General features: G+C 45.1%; 1 protein-coding gene across 2 annotated transcripts in view; it reads left to right on the top strand.

The window, feature by feature from the left end:
- The window catches only part of ETV6 (ETS variant transcription factor 6), a 124,624-nt gene extending 120,035 nt beyond the window's left edge, over positions 1-4,589 (top strand). The window contains exon 8 of one of the 2 annotated variants that reach the window (XM_015870759.2): positions 739-4,589. In XM_015870759.2, the coding sequence (XP_015726245.1) occupies positions 739-853 (115 nt within the window). In that variant the 3' untranslated portion in view covers positions 854-4,589. The remainder of the gene's footprint in view (positions 1-738) is intronic. The other variant, XM_015870767.2, reaches the window with a different exon arrangement.
- Positions 4,590-20,234: the final 15,645 nt, after the last annotated feature.

Raw genomic sequence — 20,234 nt, forward strand, 5'->3', positions numbered from 1 at the left:
TACTGGTAAGAGGTGAACGGTTGGACTGGATGATCTTTTAGGTCTTTTCCAACGTTGGTGATTCTATGAGTACTGGGAGCTGTGGCATTCATTTACAGAGGATGCTGCTATGTTACAGTTTCACTTGCTCACAGTCACACAGGAAAAGACTCTTTGCGCACAGTTCCCTTTTCTCAGTTAAAGCTTAGCCCAAAAGATTTTTCTCTTGGGGCTTTTTCCATTTCCCAGAGCTTGTTCTGACTCGATCCTTGACCCTTTCCAGCCCTGCTCCTTCAGAGTTTCATATTCCCCTTCACTCACCTTCACACAAGCCAGCACAAACTAGTAGCCTTTTGCCTCTATGCCTTGCAGGTGCTTTTGCTTTGAAATGTGCTGGCAATACAGATCATTCTCATGTCTTTCACCAGACTCCATAAATGAGTGGACGTGTGGCATACTGTCATATGAGGAAGAAGAAAAACATCACGCCTTGGAAAAGACTGTGGGATTTGGTTAAAATTTGGGCTTGTAAAAAGGGGAGCAGGAGGAAATGCTTGTGATTTTTGTTTTTTAATTCTTCTCCAATTAGGGAAGAGGGAAGAAGGCAGCAGGCTGCAGAGAAACTGGGAAGTAGCAAGTGGTATTGGAGGATACGGGAAAGATGTTCCTGGGGAGCTGCGGAACTCAGGGATCTCAGCATCTTTATAAGGAGAAGGGCTGAGAGCGCTGGGAAATCACTCTTGTTTCTGTGTCTTTCAGGTTCATGAAGACCCCAGATGAGATTATGAGTGGCCGAACAGACCGCCTTGAGCACCTTGAAACCCAGGCACTGGATGAACCCGTGTCACAAATATACCAAGAAGATGAGTGCTGAAGGGAACTGGTGCAACACCTCTGTGGGTTTATGTGAGAAACATCTGCTTGGATGGCTGGCATGGTTTGGGAGGGGAAGCAACCCCACAGAAGCAGTAGTGGGGGTTTCTGCTTAGCTTGAAGACCGTGCAGGACCTGAAGCACCTTAACAAAACAAACTAACAGGCAGAAGTGGTGCTGGCAGAAAAGTAAATGGGAGAAAGCCTGGACTTACGCACTACTTCACTGTTCCTACAAAGTCTCCCTCGAGCTCTTTCTTTCTTTTTGGATTAAGTTTTTAGGGTTTTTTTGTTTCTTTGGGTATTTTTTGTTGTTGTTTTTCGTTGTCCTGTTCCCCCCCCCCCCCCTCCCAATAAACATGTAGTTTGACTTCCCTTTTCTCACATAGGGCAAAACGTGAGATTATGGGTTTTTTTTCCTTCGGAAGGCTTTCCTTTGGGAACAGAGTGTTCTTACTTTCCTTGCAAGTCTCATGAGATAACACCACATGAAACAGCAGTGACACACAAGGGATTTGCTCAAGGGTTCTAGTTTGCTTGGATCCATTTCTGTGTGCTGTGTCTGCTAAATGTACTGAAGCTACCAAAAGAATTTACCACAGATATCTATCAAGCAAGGAGGAGTCACCATTCATTTGTAGGCTGGGATGGAATCCCAACATAGCTTGGGTTCATGAATCCTTGAGTAGCTGTTAACTTCTGGCATATGGACCAAAACCAGTCACCTAAGTGCTCCAGGGAGGAGAGAAGTAAATGTGGCAAACCTCTGCAATAGGCCAATGTTGATATTTTCCCTCCCTTTAGCAAAGGGGTGATAGAGGAGGAAGGGGGAGGAAATTCATGATCCTTGAGGTCCCTTCCAACCCAGGTTATTCTGTGATTCTGAGGGAAAGGGGCAACTCCAAATATATATGTATATATGTGAACCCCACAACATATGCACAATGCAGAATTTTAGTTCAAAGGCTTTGATAAAAAAGCAAAGGGTAAAATATCTGAAATCACAGAAGGAAGGTTTTGTCCTTACACGTGCTAGCAGGTGTAGTGAAGGGTGAAGGACTTTCCATCTTAAGAAGAATGCAGAGGGACCTTTCACGTGGTTTGTACTGCTCAGAGACCACTCCAGGATCATTTTGTGCTCCTGGAGAGATAGGTGATTCACCAATATAAAAACCAATGGTAGAGAAGTAGAAACCAAATAGGGATAGTGATACTTTGGAATTGATTTTGTCTTTGTTTTGGAGTTTGGTTTTCTCCCTCCCATGCCTCCCAACCCTTCCTCACCCGACAGCTTTCCCATCTAGGAATCTTGTCTCAGCTTGCCTGTACTTAATGTGATTTTAAAGACCAAGAAAAAAAAAGAAATCCCAGATCTATGTTGCTTTCTTGGTTTTGTTCTTGTTCATTGCAAGGTGCCCTATTTTTTTGCACCTTCTATTTGGTTTGAAGCATGAGGGTGCTTTGCAGGAGGCAAGAGCCGTGCCTGTTTTGGTTGCTCAGGCTGGGAAGCTCAGTAGTCCTTAATGCCCAGTACTAAAGGAACTACTGGCCCTTTGCATTTCACACTGCTTGGGCTGCCGTGATAGGAAGGTCTGTGGCACTCAGTTATCCAGTGATCCATCGGCAGTGGTCCACGTACTGGAAAGAATGCAGCAGCAGAAATGATACTTGCAAAGTGTGAAGATGTACAGAGAAACTGCGTATGAATCATGTGATTACTGGAGGAAAACAAGTCCATGCTAGGTCATTAAAAACAGAAAGCCTCTTTTATGGGAAAATGCATACTAGAAATGGAAAAAAGGGGGAAAAAAATTAAAAATAGGATTAATCTAATGAACTTCAACCAAAAAAATAAGGTACATTCCCATGATAGAGCTTCTGTTACCTATAAACCAGCACTGCATTTGTTCCTAGCACATATTTAACAAGAGGGTTAATCTACCCAGAAAAAAATAGCACTTGGCAATGAAGAGTGGCCTGTATGTTTAAACAAAGATAGTCCAGTCTCGCAAAAGACGTTATTGAGTCACAAGTGCAGAAGGCAAGGCTTTGTTGAGGACAAAGATAGGCATCATACAGCGAGGAGAGGTTTTGCAGAGCCAGTGTCTGATGAGGAGCAACAGGGCGTACGTCTCTCCCTGAGCTCTTCCCAGGCACATCTTTTTATTATAGTACGTTAGAAGTCTGAGCACACAAAGTGCTTGACTTCTTCTGCCTCAGAAAAAAAGGGCACATGAATGTGCATCAGAGAGGTGAGCAGGTGACTCATCACTGCTGCAGCTCTGAGATATTTAGAGCTCATGAGATGGAGGCACAGGGAGACATCCCTGGCTCACAGGCCTGAAACCAAAGGGGCCACAATGGTTACAACCCTAAACCTAGGAGCCACAATGATACTGACCCAAGGGCACTTGGTTGCAGCCATGCCTTGGGAGCTGGGGGTGTGTCCTCCAACTGAATGTGGAGCACAGAGAGCATTGGAATGCATCTAACTGGGGAGATCAGAGGAGTAACTCAGGAGAAGATGGTGAGTGACAGATGAAGTGAGTGTCAATGTAAAGGAAGTCTCTTGATGGCTTCTTCTGTTTCTTAGGATATACAGAAGTAGGAAAAGAGAAAAAGCACAGCTGCTTTTATATCTAAAGGATATAAAGATATCCTTTACTTGTCCGGCTGTGATGACCGCATGCACTGCATCATTTTCCTGCTCCAACTGCTGTTATGAGATGATGGGGAAGAAAGATAATAAGTATCTTCTATTCAAAGCGTTTCTCTTCGCTGAGCCACAGGATTTTGTTATGGTCAAGGTGCACAGTAGGGAAGTAGAGACAGTCAACCAGCATAAGCCCATACACTCTCCATATGTAAGCTAGCAAGCAGTTTGTCTTCAGCACTGGTAAGGCAGGAAAAAACAAGGAATCCTAAAATCCCACGTGTTGCCCAGAGGGAAAATTTGTAGGGGGAATTTAATACAGGAAATGTTCACCTTTAGCAAAAATACAACCTTTATCACTCACAGAAACAAATCAAAGGGAAAAAAAGGTTGGAACTACCTTCCTGTTGGTGTGTAGAGGACATCTCAGGACAACTACATCTCCATCCCAGTCATAAAGTTCTCCCAAGTCTCAGGCCAGCCAGAATGAAAATACCCTTCAAACGTGGAGCAGGCTGCTCCCATGGACTCTGCCTGGCCTCCAGCCACTCTGCATGCTGCAGGCTGTAGGATGACATGCTGCTGGGGCTTGGGACGTTGTGTGGAGACCTGCAGAACGTGAACTGTTCCTGGGGTCTTGTCAGCAAGGTTGTCAACAGTGGCTACAAAATATAGAAACAGGCTCCAACAGCTGCAGTAAGATTCCCCAAGCTTTCTATCTTTTACTCTAGCAAATAGGAAATGAAATACTCAGCAAAGCTCAAGAAATACTCGGCAAAGGATCTCCACACTGCAGCTAAGTGGGACCATCATTGCCTTCATTTCGCTGCGGGGCTGCGCAACCTGCAAGCAGCCAAGTAGGCCGTGCTGCAGCTCCACGACTAAGTATTTCCTTCAGTTTCCCGACTGATGTTGGACATCTTTTGATGGCCTCTCCATCCACAAACCCATGTGTGCGCTCTTCAGATCTCTTTGTCAACCCCATGCAAATCCAGAATGCATCACTTTGAGGATTTGGGGCTCTGGTTTTCTTTTTGTTTGTTTTTGTTTTGTTTTCAATAAAATCCTCGTCTTTTCATCCATGGTGGGGGTTTTCTTTCTTTCTTTGTTGAAGGTGTGGGTTTAAGGGACTGAATCAGATGAATGTAACAAAACAAAAACAAAAAGCCTCATCTCAGGGCCAGTGAGTTGCAAATAATTTTTAAAATGCCTGTAATTACATCATCTCAATAATAAAAAAGAATTTAATACAAAAATGGGAACACCACATTTTGTTGGTTCAATCATTGCTAAAAAACCAAAACATCACACGAGAAGGAAACAATGTGTTTTGCTCCACAACTCTGCCCCTCCAGGCTATTTCCCTTCATTTGGGAAAAGGAAATACGTGTATCCTAGACATCATTGCAGCTTTCTGTGCACTTTAAGCAGCAGCTAACGTTGCTTGGTGAAAGTGTATGAAGGAAATCTTTGGTATTTTTGGCTGTCACTGCCTTGAGCAACAGTTTCAGAGCTGCCTCTTGAACTCAGAGACCTCAGAGAACATGCTTTCTGGGCTGTAGCAAAGGAACAGCCTAAAAGCAGGTGCTCAGTACATCTTTACCTTTGCCTAGCTCCATCCTCCTGTCACTCACCATTTACATACTTAGAAATGTTAATGAGGTCACTCCTCAGTCTCCTCCAAGCTAAAGAGATCCAGCTCCCTCAGCCTCTCTACATAAGGGAGATTCTCCACTCCCTTAGTCGTCTTTGTGACTCTGCACTGGACTCTCTGAAGCAGTTCCCTGTCCTTGAATTGTGGGACCTGGAACTGGACACAATATTCCAGACGGGGTCTCACCAGGGCAGAGCAGAGGGGGAAGAGAACCTCCCTTGACCTAAAAAGTGGAGAGGAGAATGTCAGCATGGGCAAAAAATATTTGCTATGTTGCAGGAGCACAGATGGCTCTGAAAGCCAGCTTCCTTCATGAAGCACTTCAGAAGAAACCGCTGCCATCCTGCCAGACACAGCAAGGAGGAAGAGGGTTGGATGGGAGTAAGGAAAGGGATGAAGCCCAGTTGAAGCTTTCCCCTCACCAAGAGGCTTCCAAGGGGGCCCAACAGAGAGCTGGGCGATGCTGGAGGCTGAGCTTCCCAGCACCCACCTTTGAAAGAGGCAAGGGCATGAGATGCCCAAAACATCAGTGCCTACCACAGCACAAAATGGAGTGGTTTGATCAACAAAATTGCATCAGACTTTCTTCGTTCATGATGTTCCTACCTATTTTTCCAAAACTACTAAAAAATTACATTGTTTTGAAAGCAAAGTGGAAGAAAAGGAGAAAGAAAGAGCCTGTCTTCTCCCCTTCTTCCCTCCAGTCCACCCTTTCCTCACCTTTCTGCCTTAATAAAAGGAGGCAGGAGATGATAATCATCTGCTCATTCTGCTGGGGCTGGATCTGTCAATGAAATGACGTTTATCTTCCTCCCTTGTGGCAATAATCCCTGCTGTAACTGCCCTCATTAGCCCAAAAGGACAGCATAAATGTTACTTAACGACTTCTTTTTTCTGCTGCTGGTCACCATAAGCTTTGGCTACAACTTCATTTCTTGATCCACTCCACATGCCCTCCATGTGCTAGGGTAGGGCTTAGACTCAGTGTGGTTGTTCACTGTGCAGGACATAATTCCTTATTGTGATTATTGCCAGACAGGTTAAGCATGATGATAAAGAATATATGTCTGGCAGCTGCTACAGATTGCTAGGGGAGTGCATGTTTGCTTCAGTGTTGTCCCCTTGCCACTGAAAGAGACTGTGTGTGGCTCTGCCAGCCTCTGTAGAGCACAGAAACCAGACTGGGACACCAAAGTACAAGTAGGCAGGCCCCATGCCTGTGACGCATTAAGCACCTGAGGACTACAGCCAACATTCAAGTTAAAAAGAACACATAGAGACCTCATGTAGGACAATAGAGGTCATTATGACCGATATGATCAGTTGTAAAACCTGCAGGGACACATCAATCTTTCCGCCTCCTGCAAACACCTGTGCATAAAGTTTCCCAGCATCTCAAAGTGTTGGAGAACAGCCGCAACAGGAAGAGCGATAACAGTTCAGGAATTAGAATTGATCTTGTGCCGCCTGATAAACACTACTAGCCTGGGGTTGTTGGTGTGAAGCCAAGCTCTGCTAAATGGACAAAGTTTTCAAGTGAACCCTTCCCAGTGTTTGACAAGGTAAAAGGAAGGAACCAGAGCAAAGACAGATTGAACAAAGCAGTCATTGTTTCCCTGGGCTCCATAAAGAAGTGAATGCGTAACCCCTCAGAGGAAGGTGAGGAAAAGAAGCAGATAGGTAGATGAAAGCTGAGGCAAGGAGGGGGGTAGATTGGACCAGCAGAAAGCTGAAACCTGAGAGTGGTCACCATATGCACTCTGTACCAGAAACCAGTATGTTCAGTCTCTCCTTCCCAAGGTCGGAGCCAAGGTCAGAAGCTTCTGCTTGGCCCGTGCATTCTTGCAGGATCTGAACCAGCCTCCATTCAAAGACTTGAAGAATGAGGACTCCAGCCCCTTTGAAAGAGATGGAGTTAATCGTCCCCAGGGTTCCAACCTGTGCCTTCCTTTCTATTTAACTCTTTCTCTACTCTGCTTCCTAGCTCTCACAGCTGGGGCTGTTTAGCCTGGAGTAGAGAAGGCTGCTGGGAAATCTGATGACAGCCTTTCAGTCTCTAAAGACTGAAAGCATTAAGAAAGGACAGAGTTTTTAGCAGGGTCTGTTGCAATAGGACAAAGGGAAATGGTCTCAAACTAAAAGAGGGGGGGTTTGGACTAGATATAAGGAACAAGTTATTTACAGTAACAGTGGTGAAGCACTGGAACAGTTTGCCCAGAGAGGTGGTGGATGCCCTGTTCTTGGAGACATTCAAGGTCAGGTCAAACAGGGCTCTGAGCAAACTGATCAAGCTGTAGATTTCCCTGTTCTTCGAGGGAGTTAGACTAGGTGACTTTTAAGGGCCCCTTCCAACTCAAATGATTCTTTGATTCCATGACTGTGTTTTTCGTTCTTATTCTTCCTGTATTATTCTTGCTTAAGCTTCTTGTGAACTGTAGTATTCCCACCCATACATTAAGGTCCTTACCAACTGCAATCAGCTCAATGCACACTCATATTTTTAGACTAAACATGCTTGAAATGCATAGAAGGAACTGAAGCTCCATCACACCACTGCTTCCCAGAGAGGCTGCACCTGACACACAGAGCTACAGGATGCAGCCGCTGATGATGGGGTGCTGATGATGCTGCTCTCCTGCCCTCCTGCAGGAAGGGCTGCACAGTCCATCTGCTTGGAGCAGGCTAACATTGAATAGAAAGGCAAAAGGGAAGTCCACACAGATCCATTTAATTCCCTGGGAGCCCAGGTGACCCAAGAACCACACTTCTTCCAAACATTCAGCTGAGATGTGAGGTTTTCTCCCCATCCAAGAACAACCCTGTGGAGAATGCCTGAAAATAGAGTTATCAAATACATCAGCACAGGAGAGTGTTCGTTTCCTTATTTCTCTTCAAAATGTTCTTAGTGTTTATGAATGCTCTTGAGAACTTGCTGACTCAAAGATGAAGGTTTCTTCTTCTTCACATTCTTTTTCATCTCACATCCCAGTTCGCTCCTAAAAAATCAGGGAAATCAGCAAGCAGAAATAATTAACAGGCAACTGAATTTCACGTGTCCAAGACTTTATCCAACATTCAATTCAAATCCTCTAACCCAGCGCTGAAATTTCCTCACCATTACTCAGAGCAGGGAGAAAACAGGCCAGACAGATATGCCGCTCCAACGTTAACAATTTCATGCATGAAGTAACACCTTTCCTTTGCAAAAGCCAATGGAAATTAGGACTGTATAAAATCCGTGCAATACAGAGGTCTGAGCAGTATCCAGAAAATAGCCTACACAAGAAACCTGAGGTTTTGTTACAAAATTAGAACTTACTTAACCCCCACAGCAACCTTCTCAACCATACCAGTTACCACCCTGGAGTCAAAACAACTTGTTTTGATGGTTATTTGCAGAGACTTGGATTCTGTACTGACATCCATCAGCTCCCAGCACAGATGAACTGACAGTATAAAATCAGATTCAAACCCAATTATCAAGGACTCGTGTGCCCAGGGTTGTCAATCCACGTGCTTCTGTTTAGAGGGCTTTCATTAGAAATGTTTTCATACTGAAGGGTAAGTTTGGTGTGTTAAAAAGAAAGGCTTTGTAAAATCAAGCCAAGTTCAGCTCAAAACAGAAGAACATGAGGCCCAATTTACAAAAGGACTAATGAACCCACAGTTTTCACTGAAGCAAATGGAAGCTACCGTTCATTTGGAAATCTGACTGTTCCTTTAGGCTCCTAAATCCACTGATTCTTGATTTGCGCACTTTATTAGCCATACCTTGTATTATACTTTCTAAGTTGCTCTTGAATATCATCACTGCCCAGCGTAAAGTCCCTGTGCCATGCACATGCAGATTTCTTTGCAAAAGCCTGAGGAACTACGATGCCAGTGTACATGAAACTGAATCCAACACAGAAAGGTTCTTGGGTTCCTTTGCGTCTATCTGCTGTTTATATCAAAATGTTACATGCTGTGGATCTACAGACTATCAGATGGCACTCACTGCTGGCTGCAGCAAGGGCTGGCAGTGTCCCATCAGATGTGCCCAAGCCTTCCCATGGACCCTGAGACCAGATGCAGTGCCTCCCTTTCCCAAATGTCGCTGGTGACCTATCTGGCCAGAATGCCAGAAAGGTATTTTGAGAGGCCTTTAGCAGCCCAAAACAGTGTCTGTTGGAAGGTTCTCCATCCAGTGGGTGCATCTGAGCCCAACACCCACAGCATGAGTGTTACTCTCCTGAATCAAATCCTTGCTTTAATGAACAGCAATGGGACTTTGGCTGCCTGGTGAAAGAAACAGCCACATATGCTCCTTTCCACATAAAACACAATAGAACCCTGAACCCAGCAGGGGTGTTGGAACTAGGTGATCTTTGAGGTCCCTTCCCACCCAAGCCATTCTATGATTCTATGAACCGTATAATCATAGAATATCCCAAGTTGAAAGGGACCCACAGAAATTACTGACTCCAACCTCTGGTTGCACGCAGGACTACCCAAAAGTCAAAATGTATGTTTGAGAGCTTTGTCCAAATACTCCTTGAACTCTGGCAGTTTGAGGCCATGCCCACTGCCCTGAGCAGCCTGTTCCAAGGTCCCACCACCCTGTGGTGCAGAACCTGTCCCTGACCCCCAGCTGCCCCTCCCCTGGCACAGCTCCATGCCGTTCCCTCGGGCCCTGTCGCTGTCACACAGAGCAGAGCTCAGCGCTGCCCTTCCACTCCCTGTGAGGAGCTGCAGCCTCCATCAGGCCTCCATCAGCTCCTCTGCTGCTCCTCATACACAGGTGAGAGCCAAAGGTGACAACCTTTCGCCTTCATGACAGGTGCAACACAGTTTTAAGTGTCACTTAGAGAAGAGGTGTGTTGCTTTGGACTCATACACCACCGTCACGGCTCAGCATTCCTGCTTCAGACCATTGGCAGGAGGGCTGGGAGTAACCCTTAGTTACAGCATCCATGACTGAAGCCAGAAACGTGCACAGTGCAGGAAGGAGTGGAGTGAGAGTCCCTGCTGAGAAGCAGAGCACGGATCAGGACTGCCAGAGTGAGATTCTGATGGGGAAAGGATAAATATTTATCTGAGGGAATTTTAGAAAGAAGGGGATATTTTTCATTTAGTTGCAGCTCGTTCAGGAAATTATTCATTTTTCAAATGAAAACATTTTCTTCAAATTCAAAACAACTGTTTTTCTCCTGGCTTTTGTTTACAGAAAGAAAGGAAGAGCCTCAGCTCTGCCCTTTTTCATTCATCCTCCATTAAATGTCATCCAAGTCCTGCGTCTCAAATTGAGAAGTCATTTTTCATAATAATAACTTTTAAACAGTGTTGAGAGGGTTTCCTGAGTGGCCAAAGCCACAGCTGTGGCACAGAGGGCAGCGAGATCTTGTGCCTCTCCGCTTGTTGGATGAACACTGGGCTGATTATTTGTAATGAGCTTCTTAGCACCAGAAAAAGTGAAGGGGAAAACGATTGATTGATCTCTTCAAAAGCCACTTAAGCAGTCCTAGGCTGAGAAAACAAGTACCTCCAGCTCACTCCTATTTTTTCCTTGTTACCGAAGGCAGAAGCCTCCAGCAGGTCCCAGTCACTTGGGGTCTGTATGAATTAAGTGAGAATTTCCAGTTCACAAAATCACCTTCCATTCCTCCCTCTCTCACCTCATAGTCATGTTCCCAGGATCCCTGGCTACAAAAAATTCACAGGCTTTATGCTGCAACAGAGGGCCGGTAATGTGGTCTGTTGCTAAGCCTGAAAAGAACTGAAAGAGCAGAGGCTGTTTGGCCTGGAGAAGAGAGGGCTCAGGGGAAACACGAAAGCAACCTTTCAGTATCTATAGAGGGTCTGTAGAATCATAGAATGATTTGAGTTGGAAGGAAAATTTCAAGGCCATCTGGTCCAACTCCCTGCAAAGAACAGGGAAACCCTGCTCTGAGCAACCTGATCTAGCTCTAGATGTCCCTGTTCACTGCAGGGGAGTTGGACTACATGACATTTAAGGGTCCTTTCCAATTCAAATGATTCTATGGCCTGCAATCTATGGTCTATGATCTAACCCACAGTCCCCAAGGAGCTTGTACCTGAGAGGTAACATCTACCCCCTATCCCTCACAGGGACTCCAATCAGGAGGTGTTAACTCCAGGTTCATAGAGCAGGAATTATGGTCACTACATACTACAGCTGCTGTAGTAATTATATGACCATTCAAGACAAAGTGTTAGCTGTCATTATTAAATCTTATGAATGCAAAACATTTGCTCAGCATGTAGACCACCTTTCCCATCTGTACATCTTATGTGCAACAAATTGAGAACATAGCATAGTAAATCCACTCTAATAAAGGAATGGATGTACCTGAGTAAGGAAGTGGAAGCAAACCAGCCAAGTGAGAGCTGTTGCAAAGTGGCAGGAGGTAACATGCTGCTTCCAGGATTAACTGCAGGTACAAGATGCATTTACAACTGCAACTGAGGATATAAAGGCAAACAAAAAAAGCACAAACGTTGCAAAGAACCAGCTTCCAAGCTCTGACCACTCCTGTGACCCACTCTCTAGACCAACCAACACAACATGGCTTAGAGCATATTTAGCCACAGATGTTATTCTGGTAAACCCAGATCCTCCCTCATTCCCACTGCCCTCCCAGTGCCAGCAACAGCCCTTTGGCAGACATAAAGCAAACTGACCTAGGAAAACATAACCCAAACAGAATGTGCAGGCTGGTTTTTACCCACTTCAATGCCCTGATCTGACTCACTGCCAACTGTGCAAACCCTTTTGCTGCTGCAAGGTGGGCAGCAAAAACATGCATCCCAAAGAGGAGCATTAGATCTCTCCAGTCAGCACTGCTGCTCTCTCCAGTGGTCTCTTGCCTCAAGACCACCATAGTGTCAAGAGAAACCCCATCCTTCACAAGATCAAAATCCACCAGAAAGAGTTCACTTCACATTCAATTTGATAAGTGGGGGGTTGGACTCGATGATCTCTGGAGGTCCCTTCCAACCCCTACAATTCTGTGACTCTGTGATAACACCACGCACATTACAGCCTCCAAGCTGCTACATTGGCACTGCGATGTGCACTTCCAGCATGATCTGAAAATCAGACCTTTCTTCTTGGATCAGAGGTCAGACACAGAATTAACCACCTCCACAAAAGATTGCTGTAATTCCTGGGTGCTAAAATCCCCAAGATATTCACTTGCCAGCTCCCACTACTGCTTTGATTCTCACAGCCTCCATGAATGCGCATGAAGGGAAGATGATGGATGTTGCAAGCTCTGCTCACTGAGGCAGCAGGTACTTTCCTAATGTCCCTAACTGCCCCTGAGCAATTCCCCCTTGCCTTGAACCCTCCCAGCTCTTTATGGGGTGATGAAGTCCAAGAACAGCAGCGAGGGGATTTTAGGGGTTCAGTTCTGCCATCTGGCATCACATGGGGAGCTCCCATGGCCAGGACCTCATGTGACAGCTTCCTCTAGAATTCCCCTGAGCGTGACCAGCTGAGTTGCATCGCCCTGATTCCTCCAGACTGAGCACCCAGCACTTCCTGGGCTTGACTTAGCCAAGAACTCAGACACTCTGCAAGCAAATAGTCCTTGCTCCTGATCTGTCTGCTCTGTTTCTTCCCCAACTATATAATGTGTTAATTCAATTTAGCCCTGCAGACTGCTTAGGGTTTTTGCACCCTTGCACAGCTGTTACACTAGGTGTTCAGACTTTCGCTTTCATTTACATTCAACATCTTCAGTCTCCTCTTCTGAGCCCTACAGAAAAACACAAATGCTTGCCAAAGACAAATTGTTCTCATTTTCTTCTGCCTCTCAATGAGGAGGTGAGAAGGATACTGCTATAGGTGTGCTTCCCACCCACATTTTTTCTCACTGCCAAGCACATTGCATCAAGAACAATTAGAAAATATTTCTTTGTGTGGGCCCTAAGACTATATATAAAGTACAGAAATATTTTTCTGCTAATAACATTTACAACAACAAGAAAAAAACTCCTCTTGCATGATCTTGGGTCTGATTTTCAGAGAATTCATTCAGCTGATATGGTGAGGAACACTCCTGGTGTGATTGCTATAGCAAAGCTGTTCTTCCAACCTTAGGAAGGGAGAAAAAGATGTTCAGGAGTTGTTTATTCAGTGAAGAATCACAGAATCACAGAATTGTAGGGGTTGGAAGGGACCTCTAGAGATCATTGAGTCCAACCCCCCTGCCAAAGCAGGTTCCCTACACCAGAAGAAGACAAGGAAACAACCAGAAAGAGCTTTCTTTGAAAGTTGCAGCTATACACACTCACTACAGAAGCAGATTACGGAAAGTACATCCTTTCTACAACAGCTTCTGCAAACACTGTCATGTTGTTCCCCAAAGCACCTTCCCAGGGAGCTGGACCCTGTACCTCTGTGATAAACTGGCAGAGGGCAAGGCTGAATTGACAGTAATCAAATATCTGACCCAAGAAAGGAACCTCAACATCTATTACCACCATGACAGCAGAAGCAGCAATTCAACAGATGTAAGCATGAGGGCACTTGTCTGACAGTTGCTGCAAATATTTCAAACAGGGGTTTAATTGTATTTCATGTGATCACTGTTTAATGGTGTTTAATCCTTGGACCTGTCCTGCTCAACTACAAAAGGCAAACGCTAGTTTCCCCTGCCGCCCTGTCTACATGCTGCAGGACTCCAGGGTGTTTGTTTCAGTCACCATTGTGAGGCTGGGAGTCTGTACTCCTGTGGTCTATGAGAGTCAGTATCACCAGCAAGATGGGGTAGTGGGCTGTGTGTGGAATGCCATAGGCTGAATGGGGCCTAGGACCAGCTGGAAATGAGGCTGGAGAGGTGTTGTTTAGCTCCAGCTCTGTGCCCAGAGAAGACTCAGAAGATTCACATCTGGTGTCCTGACAAACATCAGGTTTGGTTCAAGATTAAACATGTGCAAGATTTTTGTGCAAAAGCTACATCTGGGTGCAGTGGAGCTGAGTGAGGCAGAAATCCTCATTCACTGCCTCCCCACTTCTATTTCCACCTCTTCTCATTGCACAGGGATTGAGCCAGCGTCTCTCACCCTGGAGCTGCTGCCCTTACCTTGCCAAGGAGCCTCTGGGATCTGTGTTCTTCCAGCACTGGCATGCTCCCGCCCAGCATGAGTGGCAGGCACCGTTCTATCAAAGCAGGTTATCACTTTCTCCCCTCCGACACAAAGCAAAGCACTCCACACCTCTGCCAGCAACCCTAACCACATCACAAACAAGGAGGAATCCACACAAGCATTCAAACCATCTGGATGTTGTGCCTCCACAGCAATTAAAACCACGCTCACTTCTCGCACAATGCCTGGAGGGAAACAGACAGAATTGCAGGGCACGGGAGGACATGCCACGGTGAGCTTCACTTCCTCATAGCCCAGCTCCATATTGTAACTTCCAAAGTGGTTTGCAGCCTGAGAATCTGGTCCACCCTCTCCCTGGCATGATGTGTCCTTTCTTCTGGAACACGTTGCGCCAGAACCATGCTTATGAGGAGCCGCAGCTTCTGGGTTGCCCTGCCACACCTTAGTGCTTTATGGTAAGGGCCTCTTGGGCACCATCAGACCCCGGGGGTCTGGGACCACCCATGGCCGAGCCACTCAGCACACACTGCAGAGTATGGGTTGCTTAGAGATGGATTTCACCCCAGGTGAGGACAGTGGTGCAGCCGAAGTGCTTGTAAGCACTCTGCCATCCACTGCCATCCAGAACACATCCTTCCTCTCACATATATGCCACAGAGATTTGCCATGCCCAGGTCCACGGGGTGCCTGCCTGCCAGCACCAGGCACCATGGAGACTTTCCCAAGGTAGTGTTTTCATCAGACAAAAGGAGATTGCAGAAGTGCTCTGCAGCATTGCCACAGTTTTGATGGCATCTCAGAGATGTGAGGTGGGTTTCTCCCCCTGCTTTGGGTATGATGCCCATCACCACCCACAGTATGATGCGCTGCCTGGGGGCACCCAGACTTCCAACAGACATGCTGTGGGACCCCAGAATGTACTTGAAAATCTCCCCCACCCACCAAGATCCCTTTGTATTTCCTGCTTCAGAAACATCACAGAAACAAAACTGCATAAAGGGCAATTTAATTTGTTGTGTTTCGACATCCATGCTTTTCTATCACCAGCTCCAAATTTCCAGGCAGGGATCTGAGACAAAAATAATGCTTTTCAGAAGGCAGGAAGATATTCCTCTCGAGGGGAACAGAGAAGCTTGCTGGCACTTCTTGATGCTCATTGCCTGCATAGTAAAACACCAAACCAGGACACACATCCAGCTCATGTTACCCCCATTCTCCCCTTAGCTCTCTATTGCTTTCAATGACTTGAGACAAGGTGCTTCCTCTCTTGATACCTTTCCAGCAGAAACCTCTCACTCCTTTGAATCCCACAAAAAACTTTTCGTTCCATCTGACTTTGTTACTTGGTGCAAACACACTCTTTGCAGTGCAGGCAGTCTTAGCATTACACATGTGTAGTGTCTAACAAAGCAGGGCCCTGCTTACTCACTGCAGTTCCTAGAAGTTCGCTCAGCAGAAATAAAGAACAGTTGGGCAGCTTGGCTGCCAGGCTGCAAGCTGCCATAAGTTTGCAAATCACTCATCAGTTAGATGAGACTAAAACCTTCTGCCTGGGTGTAATCTTTTTGGTAACAGCGTATTTTCTATGGGGAAAACAAATAAATACATAAATAAGATTTCAGAGATACTTAACAAGATTTGCAAATACAGGTCAAATGATGCAAACAGTTCCAGATGAAAAAAGAGGCAGAGGAGATTTTTGTAGTGTTGAAAAACTTCAGTCAGGTGTACCTGAAAGTGAAATACAGATAAAGAAATGTCAAATGGAAACTTCAGGGTGGAAATTTACATTCAAAAACTGAGTCAAATTTATACAAGGAGGGTTCTAAGTAACAGGAGTAAGGAGACGATACCACTCTGGATCGAGTAGAGTGTTTCTTACTGTTCTCTGTTGGTTGGCTTTGTTTGTTTGAATTATTTTTCTAGAGGAAATACAATTGTTTTCTTTGACTTGCAGCACCACTTCTCCCCAAAATATTCCCCTTCTCCAAATTAGCCACATCAGCAGAAATCTGATCATAAATATTTGCAAACATTATGACGGCTCAAAGCACCTCTTCAAGGTAAGTACGTTTGTTCTGGGCAGCTGGGACCACAGGAAAATACCCAATATGGTCAGGGACTTCTGATGAGCGAGGAGAGTCAGAAGTAAATCAAGGTTTTTGATCCTCATTTTCTTGACAATTATGCAATAAGTCTGGATGGTGCTGGCTGAGATGCTTTTTTCTCCTGATAGATGATCTCTTCACTATCTTCCCAGGATCTATTTGAGGAACACTTTGGAGGTGCAGCTTTATCAACATGGGAAACTGAAATGCAGAGAGATTTTTTGAGCTGTATTTACATACTAAGAGGCCTGGAAATCTGGGGCGCCTGTGTTTTTGGCTGCGTGACTTCAGATACCTGCAGCCTGATTTGCATGAATATTATACACCCAGAACTCCTACTGAGATCAAAAAACCAGCTCAGTGCCTCTGCAAAAACAGGTTGCTGGCATCCAGAACTGGAGCCAAGCAAACACTGTGCATTTTTCAAAACTCTGGGTCTGCATCCCTCATTATAGGTGGCCACTGAATCAAATACAGGCTTCAGTCTTAACAGCTTTTGGTAGCATTCATTTCAACTTATAGCTTTAAAAATGACCATTTGAGCCCCTCGTACAATTTCAGAGGCTGCCAGCTGGTCTCTTGCTTTCTCTTTTGTGTTTTATTTATCAAGTGATTTGAGGCATTTTTCCTACAGCCTAGAACCACAAACTGTCTGAGTTTGACAGAGACCTCTGGAGGTCATCTGGTCCAACCTCTGCTCAAGCAGGGCTACTTAGAGCATGATCATGTACAAACAGATTTTAGTCTCCAAGGATGGAGACTCCATAACTTTTCTGGGCAACCTAGAAGTACTGCAAGTGCTCTGCATTCACCGTGGGCCACCTCGACATGTGCGCACATATGCAAGTACAAAAGCAGTCACACTACAGCGGTCACCATGAGGTTTTGTCAAGTGCAGATTGCCCCAAAGTTTAACAAGAAGGCCCATATTTGGTTTGTGGAATTTCATCATGTTATGAGGTCTATGTTGACAGTCATGCTGGTTGATGCTCATACACTGCTGTACCAGCATGCCAGGCTGCTCATGGCTCAGTTCTCACCAACCCTCACTAGGAAGATGCAGCAAATAGAGGTGTTTTAGTCAATATGCCATCAGTACCGTCATTCTGTATGGAAAAATAGAAAAGATTAATAAAACTTCCTGCTTTTCTTGCAGCAAGGTGATCTCCAGAACGATCTGCACTATTCTACAACACTTCCCTTTGGGGTTTTGTTTGGTGTGGTCAGATGGAGGTGGCTGTGCTTGGCTCTGACAAGGAGAATTCACTGCCAGAGTTTGGAAAGGACACTGCCATGCCCATGGGGTTAACCCAACAAGGACTGGGCTCCCTCCAGCAGTGGCAGGATTGCTGGGTGGTTGCTTTCATGTGCTTTTTTCTCTTGTTCATCACCCTGGCATCTGAACAGTTTGCATCTTTAGTTTAACAAAGGTCTAACCACAACAGCTCTCTCCTTACATGAAGGGGGAAGAGTGAGTGCCTCACAGAGGGTGGGGTGCAGAAGCAAGCAGATTCCATCTCGTTTCTATTCTGATGTTCATCAAACATAGCTTGGTAGGCAAACAGGTCTGCTTCAGCCCTCAGAAGCACAATGCCATTGCCAGCATTGCATCAGGATGGCAGTGCTTGGAGGAGCTGTGGTCACACTGTTTTTGTTTGTCACCTTTGCACCTTTCGCTTATGCTACAGTATTAAAATCATGCTTTGGTTTGGATGTGGCACAATAACTAGAAGGCCAGGAGAAGGTGTTAAGAAAGGCAAATTAATCATTTCCAAAAATGACTGCTTAAACCAAATGGTTACAGGTACAGTCTCTTCTGGGAAGGAACTGTATTTGCTGTGAGTTCTTCCACTGATGCCAGTTTGTGTTCCAAATCAGCTTTGACACAACCATGACAAAGTCTTTGAAGTCTGAACTAAATGTGCTGTAGAGATCATTATTCACAACCACTCAGATGGATAGGGAATATTTTTCTTTTGAAAGGTCCTGCCAAACCTGTCCTGCGCTTTATTTGCTTTTAGAGGCACTCTGGTCATTCTTTAGGAGGAAGCAGTATGGAAGAAAGAAAGGACAATAACAGTCCATCAGGTAGCAGCCTTCAAAACTCACAATTCAAAACCTCAATCACTACAGAAGCACAGCTGGAATATGCTGCATACTAAGAGAAGAACCTGGCCTCATCCATTTGCCTCCCACCTCCCTTTAGATATTTATAAACATTTATCAGATATCTTCTTTTCCCCAGGCTGAACAGACCCAGGTTACTCAGCCTTTCCTAGTAGGGGAGATGCTCCAGACCCTTAACCATTTTTGTGGCCCTACGCTGGATGCTTTCAAAGAGATCCCTGTCTTTTCTGAGCTGGGGAGCCCAGAACTGGATGCAATAGTCTAAATGTGGCCTCATCAGGTGTCCTGATTTTCATTTTTTTTATTGGTATTCTGTATCAGAACATCATGGACTTCACTGGGAGTTAAAGAGTTAACACTACAGCTCCACAAATTGTCGCTATTTCCTGTTTCCTCTTCTCAGAAGAGAGAATTGAACTACAACTCCCAGAAGACTTCATTTTTCCGTTTCCATTTTCCCTTTGGAAGGAAAGATAAAATAGACTGAGAGTGACAAGTTTTCCCTCTGTGCTCCCTGGCCACTTTGCCTACAGCAGTAGAGTAAGGACTTTGTTTTTGGAAACTCTCTCTTCCTTATTTTATTTGATTTCTTAGCTCTAATCACATTGTATAGTATCTTATAATCTTGCATTGCACTACTAAATTTAGTAAAGTAAGCTTTTTTCCTTTAGCTTGTTGCAGCTGTATTCCTAGTCTAGGCCTATCTCCCTACCTTCTCTTCTGTGTGGATCTTTGGTTAACTTTACCCCCTTGTCATGGATGCTAGGCTGAACTAGGCTGAACTGTGACATCGGGGCAGAGTAGAGGGGGAGGATAATCTCTCTTGATCTACTAGCTACACTCTTTGTAATGCACACCAAGATACCCTTGGCCTTCTTGGTCATGAGGGCACACTGACGACTTTTCCAGGTTTATAATTTTTACAGAAGTGTTGTTAGAATGGTTTTTGGTTAAAGTTCTGTGTAAGAGTCATTTTGAATGCCCCAAAACCCAGTCTGCTCCCACTAGAGAAGAAGTGTCTAAGCAAGAAAGACTGTAGTAGTAAAGGGTGACAACATCAAAGGCCCAAGCCTAGGTTTTTGTTGTGTAGGCATACAGAAAAAGGAGATGTTGAGTTTGAGAGATAGTGTCAAAATCCAAGAATGAAAAACAGCCTGAATGTAGAACCCATCAAGACAGCTGAACCAAAGACAAACAGCTTGCTACTTAAATTCCCTCTCTGGGGACATCCCCAGGCCATTTGTGCACCTGGGTACACTTCTAATGTTTCCTCAGCTTTGTTTTGTATGTCCCATTGGGTCCCGTGATACAGATACTTTTGAAGCACTTGGAATGCGTTCACTAGGACAGAGCTGAGCAGAGATAGACTGCATCTGCTTCAGGGCCATAAAATATTGCTCCAAAAAGGAGATTGCTTGGGAACTTACTCTCTAGATTCCCATACTTTTCACAGATTGCCCACTGAAAAATTCAAGCATTTGGATGAGTGTAAAGGAATATCAGTCTGGGACAAAACTAGGGCTGGAGGACAAAGGGGTAGGAAGCTCAAGGCTGTGCACTCTTACACTGTTGATGGCTTCATTGCAGGTCCCATAGAAAACTACTGGATGATATTCTCTTGACACGTCTAAACAGTTTTTTAAATGGCCCAAATCACTGCTTGTGCTTTACCCCTTGCAGCTCTTTTCGTCTCACCCACATGGAAGAGATTCTTCAGGAAAATCTTC

This window comes from Coturnix japonica, chromosome 1 (assembly GCF_001577835.2).
Source record: "Coturnix japonica isolate 7356 chromosome 1, Coturnix japonica 2.1, whole genome shotgun sequence".
In the NCBI taxonomy this organism is placed as follows: Eukaryota; Metazoa; Chordata; class Aves; order Galliformes; family Phasianidae; genus Coturnix; species Coturnix japonica.